This window comes from Pleuronectes platessa, chromosome 13 (assembly GCF_947347685.1).
Source record: "Pleuronectes platessa chromosome 13, fPlePla1.1, whole genome shotgun sequence".
NCBI lineage: Eukaryota > Metazoa > Chordata > Actinopteri > Pleuronectiformes > Pleuronectidae > Pleuronectes > Pleuronectes platessa.
This window is the reverse complement of record NC_070638.1, coordinates 2,475,110-2,495,634: the sequence shown is the minus strand read 5'-3', so window position 1 is coordinate 2,495,634 and position 20,525 is coordinate 2,475,110. Positions and strand designations below refer to the sequence as shown.

General features: G+C 44.4%; 2 protein-coding genes across 3 annotated transcripts in view; both read right to left on the bottom strand.

The window, feature by feature from the left end:
• The window catches only part of LOC128454925 (neuropilin-1a), a gene marked incomplete in the record, with an annotated part of 55,985 nt that extends 45,843 nt beyond the window's left edge, over positions 1–10,142 (bottom strand). Inside the window, 1 exon segment of the mRNA XM_053438522.1 lies at positions 10,129–10,142.
• Positions 5,699–15,692, bottom strand: crema (cAMP responsive element modulator a). Of its 2 annotated transcripts, XM_053438524.1 has the most exons (8): positions 15,558–15,692; positions 14,904–15,017; positions 14,563–14,691; positions 12,899–12,987; positions 12,672–12,820; positions 12,160–12,348; positions 7,882–8,041; positions 5,699–7,386 (listed from the first exon to the last, which is right to left on the bottom strand). In XM_053438524.1, exons 2-8 carry the CDS (start codon positions 14,973–14,975, stop codon positions 7,242–7,244), a joined length of 933 nt encoding a protein of 310 aa, XP_053294499.1. In that variant the 5' UTR covers positions 14,976–15,017; positions 15,558–15,692; the 3' UTR covers positions 5,699–7,241. The 2 variants fall into 2 exon arrangements, with proteins under 2 accessions (XP_053294499.1, XP_053294498.1); XM_053438523.1 differs by lacking the exons at positions 12,160–12,348; positions 12,672–12,820; positions 12,899–12,987; ... (1 more) ...; positions 14,904–15,017; positions 15,558–15,692 and adding an exon at positions 10,018–10,347.
• Positions 15,693–20,525: the final 4,833 nt, after the last annotated feature.

Here is a 20,525-nt window from a genome sequence, read left to right as displayed (position 1 = left end):
TTAGATTAGACAGAATCCTCTGGAAGTGTAAAGATAAAACGTTCTATGAGGTCACAGGGAACCTGACCTTTGACCTCCGCGTTCTAATCAGGTCGTCCTTGAGTTGAATAAACTCAACCGAGGGGTTCTTGATTGTCTTCCACTAATTGGGTTGAGGGCAGCAGACCCAGGCATTCTGGGTAATGTGCAAAATTCATAAAATCTAAATTGTATGGCATCATATCGCTCGTTAACTCCAGGAACAGACGACGTCTTTGAAACGCAGCGTGACGTTCTCTTAATTGAGGCGTCCCCCCCCCCCCCCCTCCCAGAGGTTCCTCCTATCTGCTGCGACTCAGGCTCACAGCTGCTCTCTGGGCTGTTCTTTTAGGGGGGGGGGGATGGTATGATCTTTTTCTTCAGATGCTGCAGATCCTAATGAAGCCCACTAATCTCCATCATTCTGTCTGCGAGCTCCTAACAGAGCCGAGCCATTAGACACGCTCCGGTTTCAATCAGACAGACGTCCTCTCAGCACGACTCGTCTTCAGCTGCGTCCAGAGGGGACGGCTGAACGTCCATCGTCCACCGGAGACACTTCCACTGCTCACGAGGACGAGCCTCTGCCTCCAGACTCTGAGCCTCCCAGGGAAGTAATGATCCAAAACATTTTGCTGTGCAACGTTGGCACTTAACCCGGCCACTGACACTGGAGCCGTAATAACACAGTAATCAGCCGCTGTAGCACAAAGCACTCTGGGTAATAGCCTCCAACAAATTGCAGCAGAGTGTAAGTAGCGAGTTTACAAGAGGAAATGACCTCACTGATGGTTTCCTCTCCACGCCGACACGGTGTGATCCCGGGGATGAGACCGACTCACAGCTTGAACCCGTACGTGTCGGGGGAAAGCGGAACCAAGCCGGACTCAAACCCCCAACGGACATTCTGGTTGTTTGAGTCCAAACATGGACCTGTGCAGATCAGAATATGTGAAACTGATAAATCCTTCCACAGAGCAGCTTCTCACGAGTTCTTCTGAAGACGCACAATTCAACTGATCTGGGAACCCCCCCCCTGATTAGCATAGATTATAACGCTGCTTCCCTGCTGTGATATTGTCTAATTTCTTGGAGCCGGGAGCAACGATGCACCGTTAAAGGTTCAACATCTAATCGGGACATTGCACGAATATCCCCCTCCCTTCCAAGCAGGAAAGAGAATATATACTGTGGCCTTCAGATTACATAAAAACACAAAAAGGATCTGTTTTGTCCTTTCTAGGCGACTGTAGAGTTTAGTGACATCTAGTGGTGGAGTGTCAAGTTGCAGCTGAACAGTCCTCACCTCACCCTCTTCTTCCAAACATGAACGAGAACCAGTGGAAACCTTCAGGTGTCATAAATACTCAAAAGGTTTAGTTTGTCCAGTCTGGGCTACTGTAAACAAACATGGCTGCCTCCGTAGAGAGGAGTCGCTCCTAAATATAAAGTATTTAAATATAAAGACTCACTCTAGGGTTAATCCCGGCCAAACATATGCATTCTATAACTGTTGGCCTTGAAAACACAGAAGCAGATTTTCTGACAGTGAGTCATAAAGAAATAAAATGTTCTGTAACAAGAAAATCTGAACCAAAAGAAAAAGGGTCTCGTACAGTTTTCTCAGAAAATCAATTTCCCCCGGTGACGCCGGGCTGCCGGCTGCGATGAGGCCGTCCATTTAGCCGCCACTCTCCGGTGTGAAAGGCTCGATTGTAATGCATATTAGCATGTGTCAGTGGGGGGGGGGGGCTGCGTTCCACAGTTGCAGTTTCTTTCATACGCAGGCTGGAAAACAAAGAGCAGCACAAAGGAGGCTGCCGCTCGTGAGCAGGATGTTGTCTGCAGCTCCGTGTGCACAACACGTCTCCCCTGCAGGGACACATGGGACGGACATGGACACACGACTGATCCGTGTGCGGGGGGGGGGGGCTGTCCCGACCACTGCTCCCTGTAGGTCGGCCTCTCGATGTCAGACTGACGGACGGTAGGGGAGTGGAAGCAGCAGCAGTTTCCCCAGGATGTGAGAGAGGGTCAGAGTGTGTAGTGATTGAAGAGGTCACGAGTTCTCATCATGATTCCCTCACGACCCTGATAGTGTGTTTGGAGATGAAGCATCAGCCCCTTCAGTGTTTACTGTCACCAGGCCATAAATAAACAGTATATATTTATTGAATAGATATTAAAGTTTACTACAGCAGCGCCTGTTTTAGCATGAATGTCACTTTTTGTTATTGTTTGTGAGCTGGATGTTGTTCTATGGTGCAGAGTGAAGTTAGAAAGGTGTTCATCCTACCTCATTTATCTGGTCTGGTTTATTGTTTATTCAAATTGTTTTTTATATTGAAAGTATCTTGTGTCCAAATCAAACCAAATTTGGCAAAATAATAATACATGAGCCAAGTTTGAGGCTGATATGTTTTTTTTATATGAAGTCTTTATATTCTAACACAATGTTGTTGTACTTCATTCTGTAATTAGAATTATGACACATGGAACCATCACTGGGATTTGTTTGTTTTGATCCACAACTTATTGTTCTGGTTGTATTTTCCCAACAGTAAAACTATAATAAAACTTTATAATATCAGTTTCTATCAGTGCCGGATCAGCTCATAACTTTCATCCCCTGAGTTCTGTCTCGTGTGTCCGTGGTCTCCTCTCACGCGCACAGCCCCCCCCCCCCCCCCCGTGATAAGTGCGTGTGTCGTGTTTTTACCGTCGACGTTCTCCCGGTCGCTGATGTGCTGCAGGTTGCACCCGGTCTCCTCGCGGCTCAGGTCCGACTCCTGGTGGTACGAGTCCAGGCGGGAGTGGGCATTCCGCCGGAGCTTGGGGCTGGCGGACACGCAGCATGAGGTGGTGCTCCCCATCCCTCCGGCCCCCGGAGGCAGGCAGGCAGCCCGGGTTCTCTCCGTGCACGTCCGCCGAGGATGGGCTCCGAGGAACGGGGTGGGTGTCTCTCCGAAACTCCCCCGGTCACCGAGGATCACACGTCGGGTGCGTCCGTGTCGCAGCGCCCATGGGAGCCCTCCCGTCAACCGTCGGTGTGTGTCCGCGCACGGGGGCTGTCACACGGGGGATGGAGGTGTCACTACCACCGGGAGCGAGCCGCCGCCGCCGCCGCCGCCGTGGAGCCCGGCATCGCAAACCAGGACGCGGCCGAGGGGGCGCACGCTGGTGTGGGTGATGGGTGCTGGGAGCTGTGGTGGTGGCCGCCGGGCTGTCAGAGAGAGAGAGACCGACCGGGGAGGCTGCAAACCCCGAGAAAAGGTTCCGGTTCAAGGGGGTGGTTCCCAACGAGAGAGAGGCGGAGATGACAGAGCTGATTCCAGGTCTGATAACAGGCTGATCCGCATCAGCTGCATCAGGCAACGAGTTCATAACATCCAGATCAATAAAGAGAATAAAGTGTCAACAGAAAACACATTTAATTTATATTTTTATGTTTATTTTAATTTTTTTACAATAAATTAATCCCACATAATATTCATAGCGTTCAGTATGTTTGACTTTGAGATTCACTTAGATGTGTAATGGATTAGATTATTTAATTATCATATTTATTATAAAACATTGTCAAAGTGGCCTCAGCGAAGTTTATGATGATGCAGATAAATAAACTGGGACCATAATCAAATGTTTAAACCAGTACAAGACACTCTGTCATATAATTTATTTTTTAAATAATTTATTAATGACGTGTTTGGGGTTAAATGTGAACAGAATTATTTTGTTTCTCAGTCTCAAGTTTCCATTTTTGTAGTTTTCTGAAGATTTCGACCCCCGAGGATCAAAATTAGTTCTGAAGTTTTAAAGAGTTCAACTCGGTTAAAAGGGCGACACCTGCTGGTCAGCCCGCAGAACTGCATGAGTATGGATCTGAGAGAAGTCATAATAAAAGTGTAACTTTTCTCATTTACTCATGTTTCTTATCTTTAATCACTTATAAACTGTATATTGATCTGCTTGTATATTTTTGGAAGCTTGAGAAACGAGTTGGATCTAATATAAATAAGAAAAACATGATGCTCAATATGATCGTTATGATGAATCTGCTTTTTACTAACTTGTGCATGGAAAACAATCTGTATCATAAGTTTAATAGTTCACAAACATCTCCTCTTTGGATTAAAAAGTGCATCATACGGTGCAGACCTGACCTCTGGCTAACAACATGAGAACAGCTAAATATTCCTGTTGTGATGTTTCAGTTGTAGTAGCGCGTGTTGCCCAGCAGGGGTCCTCCTCCTCTCACTGACTCTCTGAGTGTGTTGTCATAGCAGTCGTCCTCATCTCCTTTTTCTCTGTTGTGGAAATTTCCACTGACGCCACACTGGACCAAAAGGCCATGAAGATGTTTGAGAAAAAAACAAAAACAAGCCAAATGAAATATTAAAAAGACGCCCACGCTGCCGCTCTTCACCTCCGCTTCCATTTGAGCACAAACAGGAGAGAGAGATGGAATGCGTTGGATTTACAGTTCGGATAAACACTTTTGAAAATGAAATATAACAGTTTGAAACAAGGAAAGCAAAAATACTTATTATAAATCTTCCACATTTGCTCCATTGAAATAATCAAAGGTTACTTGACTCATCCAAGCTGAACAGGGAGTGAAATATTAACTCACAGGGAGAAAAGAGACTGAAGCTTCAGGAGCTGAAAGGTTTTCTGTTCATAAAGACAAGTTTCAAGGTTTCACATTTTTCTCCTGTGTGTGTCTGTGTGTGTGTGTGTTTGTGTGTGTAGATTTATGTGTTCATGCCGAGTGTGTTTCTTTGACAGATGAAGAAATAAAGCAGATGCTTGTGTGTGTGTTGTTGTTTTCAGTGCAGTTGTACACTATGCACTATGTGTGAGTCTATGAACACACACAGAATCATCTCCTCTTATATCATCATCATGATCAGTGATGTATCATCAGGGGTTGCTATGGAAACTACTCATTTTCAAAAATTAATAATTATTGACCAGCTCCAGGGATCTGAGCCGGTTCCACAATGACGTCCTAATAATGTTAATTTTCAACACTTTCTAAAAACTCTACGGATTAGAATGTTAACATACACAAACACACAACCTGGTTCTAGTTGTGTGGCCTTGAACACGCTTTGTGGGTCAGTCTCAGCTGTCAATCATTAAGTTCAAACAACAAATTACAACCCTGACCCAAATTTATCAGAAACACATCGGCCACCAGGGGGCGTTTGAGACGCTATGGCTTCATGTCGTCCATCTTTATATAAAGTCCATGACAAGCACAACATTGCAAACTTTGGCCTTGGTGCCAGTTGTGTGTTTGTTTTGTGCGTGCAATTTGAATTCTATTCATGTTTTGTGTGTTTTAAAGCTTTTGACATTAGTAGTGAGAGAAAGTGATGGAATAAATGAAGTGAAATGAGAAATCGAGCTGCACACTCATAGATATCAGTCTTTTAAATATGTTTTCAAAACTGATTCCTGGATCTGCTCATTTATCTGGATCTGCACCAAAAGGTCATCTGTTCTTTCTTGGCCCAAGTCCCGTCCTCCCTCAAAGTTCTGTGGAAAAACCACTCTGGACTTTTTTTGCGTCATCCTGCCGACGCACAAACAAACAGACGGCGGCAAAAACACTTCACACACAACTTCGACCTCTTTCTGCTCCAACATTAAACATGAAACTCTGGCTCGTGTATTTCCACGTCACATTTGAACATGTTTATTAGACAAACAAAGAAAAAATAGTTTTGATTTTTTTTTACAAACAGGGAAGTACACAGGGATAACACAAAATTTAAAACAACTACGTACAGAACAACTGATATCAAGTGAAGTCTTAAGGTTTCCTGCTGTGGTGGAGAAGTTAAGAGACGGAACACAAACCGGTGCCGGGTCGTCCAATTGGTAAAAAGGAGGATTGAGCTCAACATCTGTCATTTCTACCCAGACGCTCTCTCTCTCTCTCTCTATCACAGCTGATCCAGAATCAGTGGAACCCACTCAGCGACTGCATCAACAACAAGCGTCTCTTGGAAACCACCAAAAAAACACCAGAGAGGAGAGATCCCATGAAAGCAAAAGTTAGGAAACAAAAGAGAAAGTTGGCGTCACCCTTTAAACAGAGTATTTTTTCATATCCAGCCATAATCAAATACACTTTTTAAATCCACAACGGAGATCCATCATTTGAAAGAAAACACAAAAAGAAACAATGCTTGCGTGAGAGTGAAGCACAACTGTTCCTCATCTTAAGAAGTTTCTCTTACAAATCTGAGGTTTGATGATTGTTTTTTCTCAACCGGTAACATTTGCTTTGTAGAATATATATATATATATATATATCTATATTATATATCATGTATATATAAACGTGTGGAGTGAGATTCTTTAAATAAAAGGGATAGAATACAAATTCTAATCAGATCCACACTGACACTTTGGTCCGTCCTGTGCTTTTAGTGATGAAAAAAAGTCTCTTTTGGATTCACATTAATGCCCCCCCCCCCCCCCCCCCCCCCCCCTGACATCAGCATGAGAGAAGTGTGTTTGAAGTTCTGTGCATTAAAAAAGCCAAACATGTCTTTGCTTGAAGCCCTAAACGAATCGAGTGTGTTTGTACAAACTGGGAACAGGTTTGATGGGAACCACTTCAATCACAAAACGCTGGGGGGAGTTTCTCTCTACATGTGTTTTTGCATAAGGGAATTTTATGAAACAACCAAGAACAGAAGCGTGGATACACAGAAGACGTCATCGGGTGGGGAACGCGGTCGAGCTGCTGGTGGATCAGCGTAGCTTTTGTTTTTTTTGGGTGTGCACTCTGTCCGACCCTTTAGAAACCTGCGGGTCTCGAACCTGGGTTTTTCTTTTTCGGAATCGTTGTGCATTTTCAGGAAGCACCTGTTCCTCCTCTTCCTGTTCCCCCTCTTCAGCTCTCAGCCGGTGCACAGCGAGCGTAGTGTGTACGACACTCTAAAGTCTTCACATGCAAAAAGAGCACAAGATTAAGAACGAGAGCGAAACTGCCAAAGCACAAGCTGGTTGAATCCCCCCCCCCCCCCCCCCCCGCGCGGCCCCTTCTGGATTCGTGAGACCAGGCCCGAGCGGAGGAGCCACGACGGTCCGAGCAGTTTTTCGGATCCAGAGTCTTTTTTCTTTTCTTCTTTTTTGTGTGTTTGTGTTTGTGCAGCAGTTTGAAAACGCCACTGTCTCCAGCCCGTGACCACGAGCGGCCGCCGCTACTCGGCTTTGTGGCAGTAAATGTCCTTCAGTGCCTTCAGCTCTTCAATCAGGGTCTTGTTCTGGTTTTCCAACACGGCCACGCGGTTTTCCAAACACTTCACGTACTCTTTCTTTTTCCTGCGGCACTCGCGAGCGGCTTCCCTGCAGACGAGAGGAGGAGGAAAACACGTTGTCAGGACAAAACTCATTCAAGCAGCTTCGGATAAAATGCAAACTATGCACAAGTTCATGTTTTATTAGTCCTGATTGTCCATATTTATGTTTTTATTAACTTGCTGCAGCATTTTCTTGTTGAAAATGTACAAACCAAACATATGCACAATTGAAAAAGCAGTTTTGATCTTTACACTATTTGTCACTTGCAACAAAAAAGTGTTGATATCACCCGACAGGCTTTTGACAAAGTTTCCAATTCAACACATTCACAGTCGAATAAATAAAATAAGGAAATCAGTAAAAATTTGTTTTCATTAAAAACAAATACGAAGCAGCCAATTAAGACCATGAACAATTGATATATCTTTATAAAGACTTGTAGTGACTGTGTTTTAAAGTAATTACCCAAATGCACATAAGGAACTCTGTATTTTTCAGGAATCACAAACCTGATGTTCCGAAACACAAACGTCCTCCTACCTGTTTTTCATGAGCCGGACCTCCCTCTTGCGGGTGACCTCCTCGGCGCGGTGGGGGGGCGGGCTCTGCATGCTGCCCGGGGACGCGGCCATCACGATGCTCTGGGTCAGGCCCGAGTTCGGCGACCGCAGCTGGTAGGCGGGGATGTCTCCGGTGGCGGCTGCGGGGGGGGGGGGGGAGACGGACAAAAAAGTCTTAGAGACACAAATTCTCTAAATGTCTTATTCCTCTTCGTGAATGACACGTGATAAAGGAAAGAAGAAACTATGACTTTTTTATTCTCTAATTCAGTAAACGTGCGTATTTCACCAGAGGAGGTTCCACTGTGACTGCTTCCTGTCAGAGAAGATGAATTTCCTCTGACCACAACCGGGGGTTTGGTCCTAAATGACTTGAAGTGACTCAAAATGGACTAATTACGCAAATTTGACTTATTTTACGTCAACAGCACCACGATTGAGTCATACTTGAGATATTTTGATGTCAGAATTGCACGACAGGATTTATTTTACCATCTATCGGACAGATTTAGGGCTAATTTTGCAGAAACGGTGCAGTACCACCGGGAATCATGAGGGGGCAGCGTAGACAATAGTTCTAGCTTAGAGGGAAGACATTTCCAAAATGGAGTAACTTCTTGAAGGTAGACTTTTGGAGGTAATTAACGTCACACAGGGACAAACGTCCACTTTGACGCCATGTTCGTTGTCGTCAGTAACTCCCGACCCTGCGCTGCCCTCTAGTGGATGTATAGCTCAACAACCATGCTAACGTGAAGGTGACGTGACGGTTACATCGTATCTATTTCGTATGTAAATGAAACACAAATGAACCTTCAGCCTGTTAAACATTATGTAAACTTATTTAAAATATGTTGTTCCGTCTTTGTGATTTTTTTAAGCACACAAGTCTCGCACAGTAACACTAACGCGACTGTCTCAATTTCCCTTGTGTGTGTGTGTGTGTGTGTGTGTGTGGAGTGATGTTGTGTTAACCACACTAAGAACCACTGATGACTCTGATAAGTGGCTGTTTTTCACAAGTGTCAGTGAACGTCACACTGACTCCACAAGAACCAGTGAAAAGCAGCTCTGTGGTTCACGTTGAGTCATCGGTGACTCGAGTGTGTCTCTCAGCTTCTCTCCTTCACTCTGTTCCTGAGACTTCTGTGACTCTTCATGGACACGCACACACTTGTCACAGTACGTGTACACACACACACACACACACACTCTCTCATTGTGATAACAGAGCGACTCTGGGCTGTGCTGACGACAGCGTGTGCGTCCTACTCGCCCTTTTTGCATTCTCTCTCTCCTACTTGGCTTCTCTTCCAGGAAACCGGAGTGACGTCAAACTGACGACTATCTTACCCCCCCACCCCCTCCCACTGGCACCCGCCCCTTTACTTCTAACCCTCCCTCCCTCCCCCCCCTCCCTCCCGTTCTGCCTGACAACCACTGGAGTCGTGTGTGTGTGTATGTGTGTGTGTGTGTGCTTTGTGTCATAGCCTACCACAATTTTCAAACAATAGTTTTCAGAAAAGTTAATTTGGGAAGTCTTGTCTAAACGAGGACAAAAGTCATGTCCCCAAAATTGTCCCGTGACTCTGTGTGTGTTTGTGTTGGTGTAAGTGTGTGTGTGGGTGTGTTTGTGTGTGGCAGCAGCAGCCGGATACACACTGGCAGGGACGGAGTTGAGCAAACTAAGCGAACACTTGTTTGGTTTGTCAGATCTGTTTCACAACACAACCCTGAAGTGTCCTGGCGTCTCTCCCGTGCTGCGACCTGCTTCCTGCTCGATGTCACAAGGCATGAGGTTCAACACACAGCGCACTGAACCACAATGTGTTTATCAGTGTTTCCTGAGCGGGAGCCGTGTGTGTCTGCCTGGCTACAGTCGCACAAACGAAGGAGTTTCTCTTTTGCAAGTTGTGAAACCGTCTCAGGATTATGTATCTGCAGGTGTAACTTTACAACTTCAGAGGAAAACAGCTGACAACAAACCAACTCGTGCAGGAATCTGTCCCTGAAAGGCAACGAGCCAACCAGCAGACATGACACACACATGACACACACATGACACACACAGGACACACACATGGACACACACATGGAGATATGAGAGAAACTCTACCTGACTCAGTCTCGTCCCCGGTCACAGCCATCTCTCGTTTCCAATAATCCAGCCCCACGGCAGCAGATCACCTCGATGTGAACACACTCTTTACCCCTGTGCCACTGAAACCTCTCTCTCTCTCTCTTTCTCTCTTTCTCTCTTTCTCTCTCTGTCTCTCTGTCTCCTCTTCTCTCTTCTCTCTCTCTCTGCACATACGAGCGGTCACTCATCAACTCTGCAGCCCGATTACAATTACAGGCATTGACATCACAATGACATCACTGCTGCCCGCTGAAGTCAGTAAAACACCCTGGATTAGAGTTCCTCCCCCTCGCCCTCCCCCCCCCGCCGCCCTCCCTCCCCCCCCCCCTCCTGCGGATCAGACGCTCACGGCGAGCGGGGCAGAGAGGCAGGGAGGGCGGGGGAGTCAAAGGGGGGGGGGGGGGGGGGTTGTATTTTTAGCACTAGTGACGCAACTGGAGAGACGCTCAACAAACAAGAGGATATTGTGTCCCAAGTGGCTGCCGTGCAAACTGTTGAGCGCCCTGACGGCAGCTATTTTGTGTGTCTGTGTGTGTGTGTGTGTGTGTCTAAAAAGTAAAAAGACAGCAGAACACTATTTGTCCAAAGTCACAACGACATGTCCCTGAATTCTACTGAGCAAAACAAGTTGAAAAGATAATATTTGCTGCTTTAAATACTCAGCTGCTTGCAGGGGAAATCCTTTGCATCACAGGAAGTGACAAATTTCCAGTAATGGCAGCTGATTACTGGTTTACACACACACACACAGACACACACACACACACACACACGTATAACCACAAATCTGACGCAGGGACACATTATCATTAAATACAAAAAGGAGTCATATATCAACTTTTCTGTTAAAGGGCAATAGCAACTGAAATGTCATTGTAAATAATTGAGGAAGACATATTGTTATAGTCACAATTCAAACTGTTCCTTTAAACCACGCCTCCTTCACCGCCTCGTCTCCGTGGTGCCTCAGGTGACACAACTCGTTCCCGAGACCTGTCAATCAAAGGATGGGTGTCGACGCCATGAGAGCAAAGAGCGAGAGCGCAGACCAGCCGGTTTGAAACCTGACGATCACTCTCACTCACAATCCAGATCCAGATCCAGATCCAGAAACAGAAACAGAAACAGTCAGTCTGAATCTTCTGATGGATCAAGTGACGAGCCGTGTTAAACTCTAAAAAATCCACAACACACCTTCACAGTTCACACACCGACCAACACGAGCTATTCAACTGCACCGAGGCCACAACACACACTCACCTCCAGCAGAAAGGAGAGAGAGAGAAAGAGGTGAAGGAGAGAAAATATCCAGCAGAGAACGGAACAAAAAGAAGAACATGAGGAATAATCGCCTCTTGTGAAAACCGTTTTCATTCCACAGCAACGTGGAGGTGTTAGGCAGAAGTGGAGCTGGATTATAAAGATTAATTTATGCTGAACGTTACAAAATGAAAAAACGTACAGAACCTTCTGTCCAAACTCTACGTTGAGTTCGTCCGTGTTTCACATGTCTTCTGAAACTTTACGGATAACGGTGAATCAGACAAAACTGAGCAGTACTACCTGAAATCCTGAGGGGGCAGTGTCGCCAATGGTTCCACCGAGATTAACAACTGAAGTGATTTAAAATGGCCTACGCACGCAAAATATTTACTGTTTACGTTAGCAGCAGCTATGAACTTGCAATTGGTCGAGCATACAGTAGTGTCACGTCGTCCAATCTGCGTTCATATCGTCTGTATTTGTGTCTTCTGTAAGCTAATGGATTCAAAACAAAACGTAGCAGTACCACTGGAAACCATGGGGGGGCAGTGTAACCAATAGTTCAAGCTTAGAGGGAAGACAGTTCAACAATGGAGGAACTTTTTGAAGAAGCTTTTAGACGTAGATGAAGTTACTTCGCAAGAGACAAACATCCACGTCACAATGTTTGTCATCGTCCAAAACTCTCCACTCTGCACTGCCCTCTAGTGGACGTGTAGCTTAACAACAATGCAAACGTGAAGGACGCATGGCAATTCTAAACCCACGAGGACCTGGGGACTTACCACGTTTTTCCACCAGGCCATTCCATATTTTCTGGACACAATCAAGTCATGAAGATCAGTATATCTGTACCTTGGAGGAGCACCTGTCCGCCCTGGATGTAGAACTGCTGAGGAGCCTCCCCGGGCTGAGCTGCACACTGCAGGATGGTGGCTCCGGGCTGCGAGGAGGCCGAGTCCGTCACCGTCAGGTTCTGAGACCCCTGAAGGGCCAGGACGTCCCGGCTGCTCAGCTGGATGGCCCCCCCTTGGGTGACTGCGACTGTGGCATCAAAGTTCATATTAAAACTGAGTGATGTGAAGCAGAAGATGAGAGGAGGTATTTCAGCCGACGGGGCTCCAGAGAAGTAATTTAGTTTGACTAATTCTGTGGCTTTGTTTGACCTGAAACTCTGAGGAAAACTCGTCTTTACAGAGAAATCTTAAGGTTCCACATCAGGGATGAATCTAGAGGAGCGCTGCAGCAACACAGAGAGTAAAACCTTAAAGTCATGTTTTAAAAAATTCAGCTTTCTGGAGCTGGGTTGAGGCTGATTCACACACAGTTTGATGTGTGTGTGTGTGTGTGTGTCTGTGTGTACTGACTGTATTGTCCTGAGCTGGTCTGGTAGATGGAGGCTGACGCTACGCTCGACACCTCATCCTCCTCCTCCTCCTTCTCCTCCTCCTCCGACTCCTCCTCATCGATTTTAGGAACTGCCGGCGAATCGGACGAAAGCTCATTGAGGATTTTTCTGCGCGGAGGAAGAGGATTTGATTAAGACGTCTGACGACACTTCACACGCTGAAGCTCTGTGATGACGTCCTCTCACCGGTAGGACGGACGCCTGGAGAGAACCTCTCGTCTCCTCTGAGGGTCGGTGGACGTCTCATCCTCCTCCAGCTCTGCTCCCATGGAGATCTGTAGAGAACAAGCCGCATTTAAAAAGTGGCGTTTAATCCACTTTTCTTTTTAATTTCTATTATGGCAACATGTTTGGTGGGACTGAAGGGGGGGGGGGGGGTTACTTTCCAAACACAGGCTTTTGTGAGTGACCTGGAATGTGTTTGATAAAACAACCTGTGAAAGCGAGGGATGACGTCAAAGAGGGAATTTGAGAAGCTTTTTATTCTTTTCAGCCCATCATGCCTCTTTACACACGCTCTATGTACTGTAATTATTTGTGTACGTAGGTGTCGACTCCCTCACCTCTCACCAGGCCTGACTTTCCTGAAGCATGAATAAAAATCCTGTGGTTCAACACACACTAATTTGTGCTTGGCAGGAACGTTTCCAGGGGCCCCGGGCTAAAAGGCATCAAGGGGCCCCAACATCGAACCCAAGAAACATAACATCATCGTAATATCGTGATTATGTTTCTAGCTCTGACGTAAAATGTCAGTCGCCCGTCTCCCTCAGAGAATGTGAGTTGTAGTGAGGAACCGAAGATAAACGCCCACAATCTGGAAGTGGAAGGCATTTATATACAGGGAGGGGGGGGGGGGGGGGGGGGGGTAGTGATGTACGTTGCCTCCAAATAAGCCAACATCTAAATTCCATTTACAATTATCAGATTTCAACATGTAGATGGCAGTCACTTTGCATATATATGAATTAAAAGGGGGTTCTCACTAATTTTCAAGTAATCAGCTGCTCTCGGGGGGGGCCCCCTCTCAGCTCAGGGCCCCGGGCCTTAACTGTTGAACGCCTCTGCATCTCAATGATTCAAACTTCTGCGTATAGGTGTTCTTTCCAATTCAATGGCTTCTTTTGACAATTCTGATTCATATCAGGTTAAAGAGGGGCGTCTCCGCAGCAATTTGCTCACTTCTGCTTTTAAAAGCAGATGTTTATAAACGCAACACAATCGGTGCGTTTGTCGGATTATTGCCACAGCGATCACACTTTCTCGCCTTGAATCTCCACAGTGTTTCCTCTGTCATGAGCACTTTGAAATCCGTTTTCTTTTCTTTTTTAATGATTCTCAAAGACACATTTCATGAAACGCTTTGCAAATCAAGCTGCACGTGTGAGGAAACCTGCCGGAAAAACACGTGAACCCATAAACTTCTCTCTTTCATTGCTCGTCCACAAACAACCACGTCATAACCGTGCAGGTCATTGTTGTCCGGCGTTTCTGAAGAGGTCGTCCGGCGCAGACACAACAACACACTCTCCTGAATGTGAAGGTTATAGTGACGAGCTTAAACCTCCTGCCGCTCTCATCAATCCTATTAACAGATGCATTAGAGTACGAGTGCTCCACTGAACCTCGTGCACACAGCGGCTAAATCCTCATTCACTAACACACCAGCTCTGACATCACAGCCTGTAGATGATTCTGTAAAACACACGGAGCTGTGACCTCGAGACCTGAACTTGAGGACGAGACATTTCACTCGGACTTGGGTTCGAGGTTCTCTGGCACAAGCTTGAAAGGGACTTAGGGCTGGATCTGGAAGTCGTGCCGGTGCTCAGTGGAACGTGAGCCCTCACCTGTACGGTGTGGACCTGTGGTGGCTGTATGACAGAGGTCTGAGGCGCCGGGATCGACCTTTGGACCTCCAGCGTCTCACCGTCAGGCAGCTGCACCACGGTCACGCCGGGTGACTCTGCCACCGACTCCTGCCACAACAAATCATATATGATAATAACAATACCAATAAATAATGTGAAAATATACTCAGATAAAAATAAATAAAACAGTCGATTTAAAAAAAGGGGGAACACTATGTGTGGTATAGAAGAAAAGCAACGTTTAAAATAAAAAACACAATAAGATGCTGTGTACCACAAATGTGTTGTGTGTGTCTGTGTGTGTCTGTGTGTGTGTGTACCTGGGGGTTCTCCTCATCTGACAGCGAGTCATTTAAACTGCCGTCTAGCTGAGACGATACCGAAGTGTCCATAACGAGTCCAGGTCCTTGATTCTGAGACGTCTTCTCCGGGACCTTTATCAAACATCATGAATAAATGGACACTTGTATTTTCCAGGACTTGTTAGTCAAACACAATTAACACACTTCAGACTCGGCTTTTATTTCTATTGTAAACTCTTGTTTTGATTTTCCTGTGTGCGGAAACGACAACGGAAAGGAAACATTTATGTTGTTTCCTAACTTTCCCTGCGCTTTTTCTAATTGTGTGTTTTTTTTTTAAGTTTGAATTGCGTTGAGCTCTGTCGGCCACCGTACAATAGAAATGAATTGACCGCACTTTCAGGAGGAAGCGCTTCTCCCATGTTTAAGAAAACTTTATCTTCTACTTTATTTTGAAGCTCTCGCATCACACTTCCTGTGCATCCTGTTCCGGAAGTGATGACGCAGCTCAGTGAAGCTGCGGTGAGTCACGTGTCAGCTTCTCACCAGCTCCGCTTGGTTTCTCGTGCGAGAAAACTCCCGCAGCTCACGCGTGTTTTTAGTTTTTTGATTATTTCCTGCTTCGACTGACGCTGCGTGAAAAAACAACGCAACAGTTTTGCGGAAACTTACCGAACTTTTACGTCGTCACTGATGACGGTGCGCGTGGACGTCCTGAGGCTCCGTGCACGTCGTGTCCACGTCAGCGCTGATGACGCTGTGGAGACGAATAAACACCAGAGGGTAAAGGGGCGGAGCGAGAGCGATCACTAACAGCTACTTCCGGGATCGTTTCCTCATAAAGTTAACAAACCCTGGTTTCTTCCTTTTAAAGAAGCAGCAGTTTAAAGTATATAGTTTTATACATATAATGTAAATATTGATATGAAGCTTGAAACATATTATGTTCAGCTTGTGGAATTGTATTCATATTTTGAGCTTTAAAGGTTTTTTCTACCTCTATAAGCTATATTTATTATTTTCCATTTTTTATATCTAGAATGTATATATTGATAAATAAATATCTCAAAACAATAATTCAATGGGTTGAACAATTATTTTTAAAGCTCAACATGCACAGTCAATGTATATCAATGTTCCATATCCTAAAATCCTCAATACATTTCATCCAGGATATGGAACTTTATTTTAATAAATATAAAATGTATATATTGATACAAATTTAAATATACATATTTTATCCATAGTATTGACTTTCACTGACACCTGAGCTTAAATTAAACCATCAAGACACGATTCAAGTATCAAATAAATAAAAATTAAGTAAACTTCTCTTTCTGTTTTATTGTGGTCGCTCCCATGTTTACAGAGCAGAGTTATGTTGCCACCTACTGGCTGAAAAGAAAGCAGCACTCTATTAAGAACAAACAATCAAGTCTTCTCAGTATTGGGGCCTGTGCTGCCTGTATCTTATTTATCAGCTTTTACACACACACACACACACACACACACACACACACAAACACACACACACACACACACACACACACACACACACACACACACACACACACACACACAATAGCATAATATCAGCGGCAGTAAAAGAGCTTATAAAAGTCATCACCAAAACATGGCGATGATTGGAACAGACACGTTTTTAAATTTTTTGACCTTTGCCCGGGGAAACATTTATGGATCTTGATGAAAAAAAAAAAAAATAGTTTGTGCACAACAGAGATTATGATTCTTTGTTTCGTTGACATTGCTATACAGCAAAACCATATTGACTTTAATGAGACTGTTGGGCCTTAGCAGAGTTCTCCTGCTTCTTAAAGTCTGTTTCATCAAGTTTTATAATCGATTTAATTCTGAAATGAAGGTTTGTCCAGTGTAGTGGGAGCATCATACAATCTCCTCTGTACTCTCTGAATTCCTTCATTTAGATCCGACTCTGGCTGAACCCGGAGCCACCATCTGTTCTCCTGTCTGCCAGGGGAGGTCGCTCTGTTCAAACATCGCCCCTGCTGCTCTCAGAGAGCTCTGCTGTGTGAGGCAGAGTCCGTCATAATCTGTAACAGAGTGAGAGTCCCGTCCTTCATTCAGCGGTAACCAAAGTGAATCAGTAAAATATGTTCTCTGCACATTTGGTCTATTTTGTAAAGAGATCAATTGAAAAACCACAGTGGTGAAGCTTTGCAGGCTTCTTACTTTTCTTTTGTTCTTTAAAATTTCATTTTCAGATTCAATCCATGAGTATTTAACAATGTGTTTACGTTTAAAAACAGGATTTGTTGACCCTACGGTCAGATTGAGCTTTCACTCGAAACCCTGCGCTTGCACTCAGTTTCTGCTTGTGCTCAAACTTTGCTTGCATTTGGACGCTTTGCTGCTTGGACAGATTTCCTTCGCTCCAGCTTCAGCTCTTCTCCTCGTTCTCACGTTGCTTCGGTGCAAGTGCTCTCAGATTTCTCCTCTGCTCAAAACAAGTGTCAACAAATAAACAAATGACGACCAATAGAATGTCAGGTGTAAAGTGTTGACAAAGGAAACTGTCTTGGCTTTACTCCTCTAAGAGTCTCATGTGGTGTTGTGTTAACTCTCAAAGAAGTTACATCGAGGGCAAGAGATTTGTCTTGTCAACAAAATATCTGAGTGCAAGCGCACAATTAAAGCACAAGCGAGCACATACTGTAGTTTTGAGTGTATTATTTCAAAATCTGAACGTGAAATGAACAAGTCTTGTTCTCAAAGTGTCAATAACGATAGAAAAATCTGGACATTTTGATTCTTGTTTATGAAATATTTTCTTGTTATATTCCTGTATCTTATCTCTTTACATCTTTTAATATTTACCTTTCTTCCACAGAAGTTTTCCATCCGTCATTTTAAACCTCTGTGTCACACTCATCTAAATAATAATCAAAATAATAAAACCTTTTTCAAAACAAGGCTACAAAGGCTTTCACAAAATCAATTGTAAAAAGTTAATTAACTTAAGTTAAAGGTTCATTTTAAGCAGCAAATCATGACATACTAAAATTGTATTAAAATGTAAAGAGAAACCCAACAGTTCCAACAATATAATAACGGAGCTACAGTCCCTCATCCCGTCCTGTGTGTCCCCCTCAGCTCCTTCCTTCCTCCTCCTCCTCCTCCTCCTCCTCCTCCTCCTCCTCCACGCCCTCTCCTGTGGTCAGAGCGTGGCGGCTCCAGATGGTCGAGCACCCCCGGCAGACGGGGGACCATCGGGGGGCACAGAGGCCCGACAGCAGGGAGCCACGTGTGACCCGGGCCAGACAGCTCTTTAGCACAAAATTAGCCCGGGATGAACGCATAACACATAATTACATGCTGCTAATACCATCAAAGAGGAATCCGGGCGTCAGTTGTGGCCTTCGCAGCTTAAGTTGCCCTAATTCATAAAATGTAACAGTCCAGGAGCAGCTTTATGCATGAGGTTAATCATATTACAACACATGGAATGGTACACAAAGACATGAGGGAGACACAACATAGACCACAGGGCACAAAATCAATTGATTCGAGATGATTCAGAGCACAGATGTATAAAGTATATATTTGAGTAACGGGGCTCAGTGTCTTTCTCAAGAACACGTCAGTATCTTATATTGAGCTCTCTTCTTTCTGTATCTCTTATTTTAAATGACACTTTATAATGTGGACTGGAGAAGCCGGGGATCGAACCACTGACCGTCCATTGGTGTTCAACCCTCTTTACCTCCTGATCGACTGCTTCCAGACCTTATCTAATTAAAGCTGTCGGCCTATTTGCATGTTTAAAGTGGATTTCAAGCTGGAATCTCATAGAAAAATAAATAATAATAGTGATTATACATAAGATTATTATTATTTCCACACATTTTGATTAAAATGAGTAAGAATTGGCGCTAAATTAAATATGTTCCACTCCGGTGAGGTTAGGTTTGAAAGCAGGTTGTGATCATTGTGAAAGTTCACAATCAACCACCAGAGGTCACTACTGATTCAACTATGATGCTTTGTCATAATTATCAAATGGATTTTTATACTTTTGTTAAAGTGAATTGGCTCATTTAAATTAATCCATTGTGATAAAACAACGTTGGATTATTTTTCTCTGTGAACTGTCATTCTTTGGATTTTCTGTGTATGCGAAAGTGGAAAAAAAACAGTGATGATTCTATGAACTTCAAATTGTCTGATATCAGATCTTAGTTGTGTGGTGTTTTTTAAACTGACACCTGAACGCAACACTTTACATTTATAGATTTCTAGTCCCGAATCAATGAGGCACAATTATAACTATCTAGAAATAAAACACATGCATGATAAATAATATCTAACTTCCTCCTGAGGTGATGAGTTCTGTTCCATTACATCTGATTTGTTGAGCATGAAGCTTCTTTCTTCCTTATCAAAGTCCAGGTAGAAGAGTTTTTATCAATTGATCTGAGACCAGCTGAGACAAAGAAGCCTGTAAGATTTTATTATATTTGAATTTGATTTTACTTTGAAACCCTAATGTCTGACTTTGGAGAAACATTCACTTCTTCTATAAAACTTTTTTCAGGGAAGTAAAAACAGATTGTTCAAAATCTGGAAATGATCTGTTGCTCTGATGACTGAAGAAAATGGTTGTTTGATTTTAATGCTTTTAAGTTTTTGCTAAATCTTGGCGAGTAAGTCAAGATGGTTTATTTGTTAAGTTTAGCTAATGAGTCTGGTTTCTATCTTTACCTTTGTTCATGACACAATAATAAAAATCAATCAATCATATTTTTATAAATACAATGTACAGCTGTTTCTCATCTTGGAGTAAAACTTGAAATAAGATTTGTCTCCATGGAAATTAAATTAAGATTCAATCTGATGTTGTGTAGATTTGTTAAACGGCTCCTTGTTTCCTCTCTGATCCAGTAAAACAGCCACTGGTTGGGCTGGTTGTGACCTTTGACCTCCTCTCCTCCACTGCAGTTACTTGTCATGTCGTTGAATGAAGCTCTGTGCAATAAAATCTCCTGAATGTCTAGAATGCAAAGTCTACAATCGTCCTCTTCACTAAAACTAATCCGTTTAACACTTTCCTTCTCATTTCCTCTGTTCCACCTTCTGTGGAAATCCCTGCCAACAATATTCTCCAGAAGTTGGAGCAGTTGGATTCGTGGTGACAGCTGCTGAGGCTGTGGTTCGTGGGCCTGCGAGGCTCCAGCTGTGCTCCGGGCTGAAATAGACTCCCAGCTGCAGGGCCGGCTCTAGGTGCTGGAGGGACCCCATTTAGAAGGTGCCCGTGTAAACCGCACACACTGTTTTCCACATACTTGACATTCAGTGGTTCTCCTCTCGTTTCTCGTTCTCTCTAAACCCAGCATGTGGTCCAGCCTCTCTGGGGCTCGCTCAGTCGGAGGTGGAGAGCAGGGACATCTAAGTTTATCTCAACTTCTTAACTCTGAGGGGATATTCTCATTCTTCTGACTCTTGTCTTCGTCTTCAGTGGACTGTGTTGTTTTGTGCAGACGTGTCCCGTGGCCCGGGTCCATCCATGTGCCGGGGCAGCTGCTCCTGAAAGCTCCTCCACGTGGATCTGGACTGCTTTTCATTTGTGGCGTTGTTGGGAGACTTTCACATCAGGTGGGACGA

Coding starts and splice junctions, on each gene's coding strand:
- crema (XM_053438524.1), bottom strand. CDS start 14,975: ATGGACACTTCGGTATCGTCTCAGCTAGACGGCAGTTTAAATGACTCG. Junction 14,692..14,903: donor CAGATGAGGAGAACCCCCAG/GTACACACACAC, acceptor TTGTTGTGGCAG/GAGTCGGTGGCAGAGTCACC. Junction 12,988..14,562: donor CACAGGTCCACACCGTACAG/GTGAGGGCTCAC, acceptor TGTTCTCTACAG/ATCTCCATGGGAGCAGAGCT.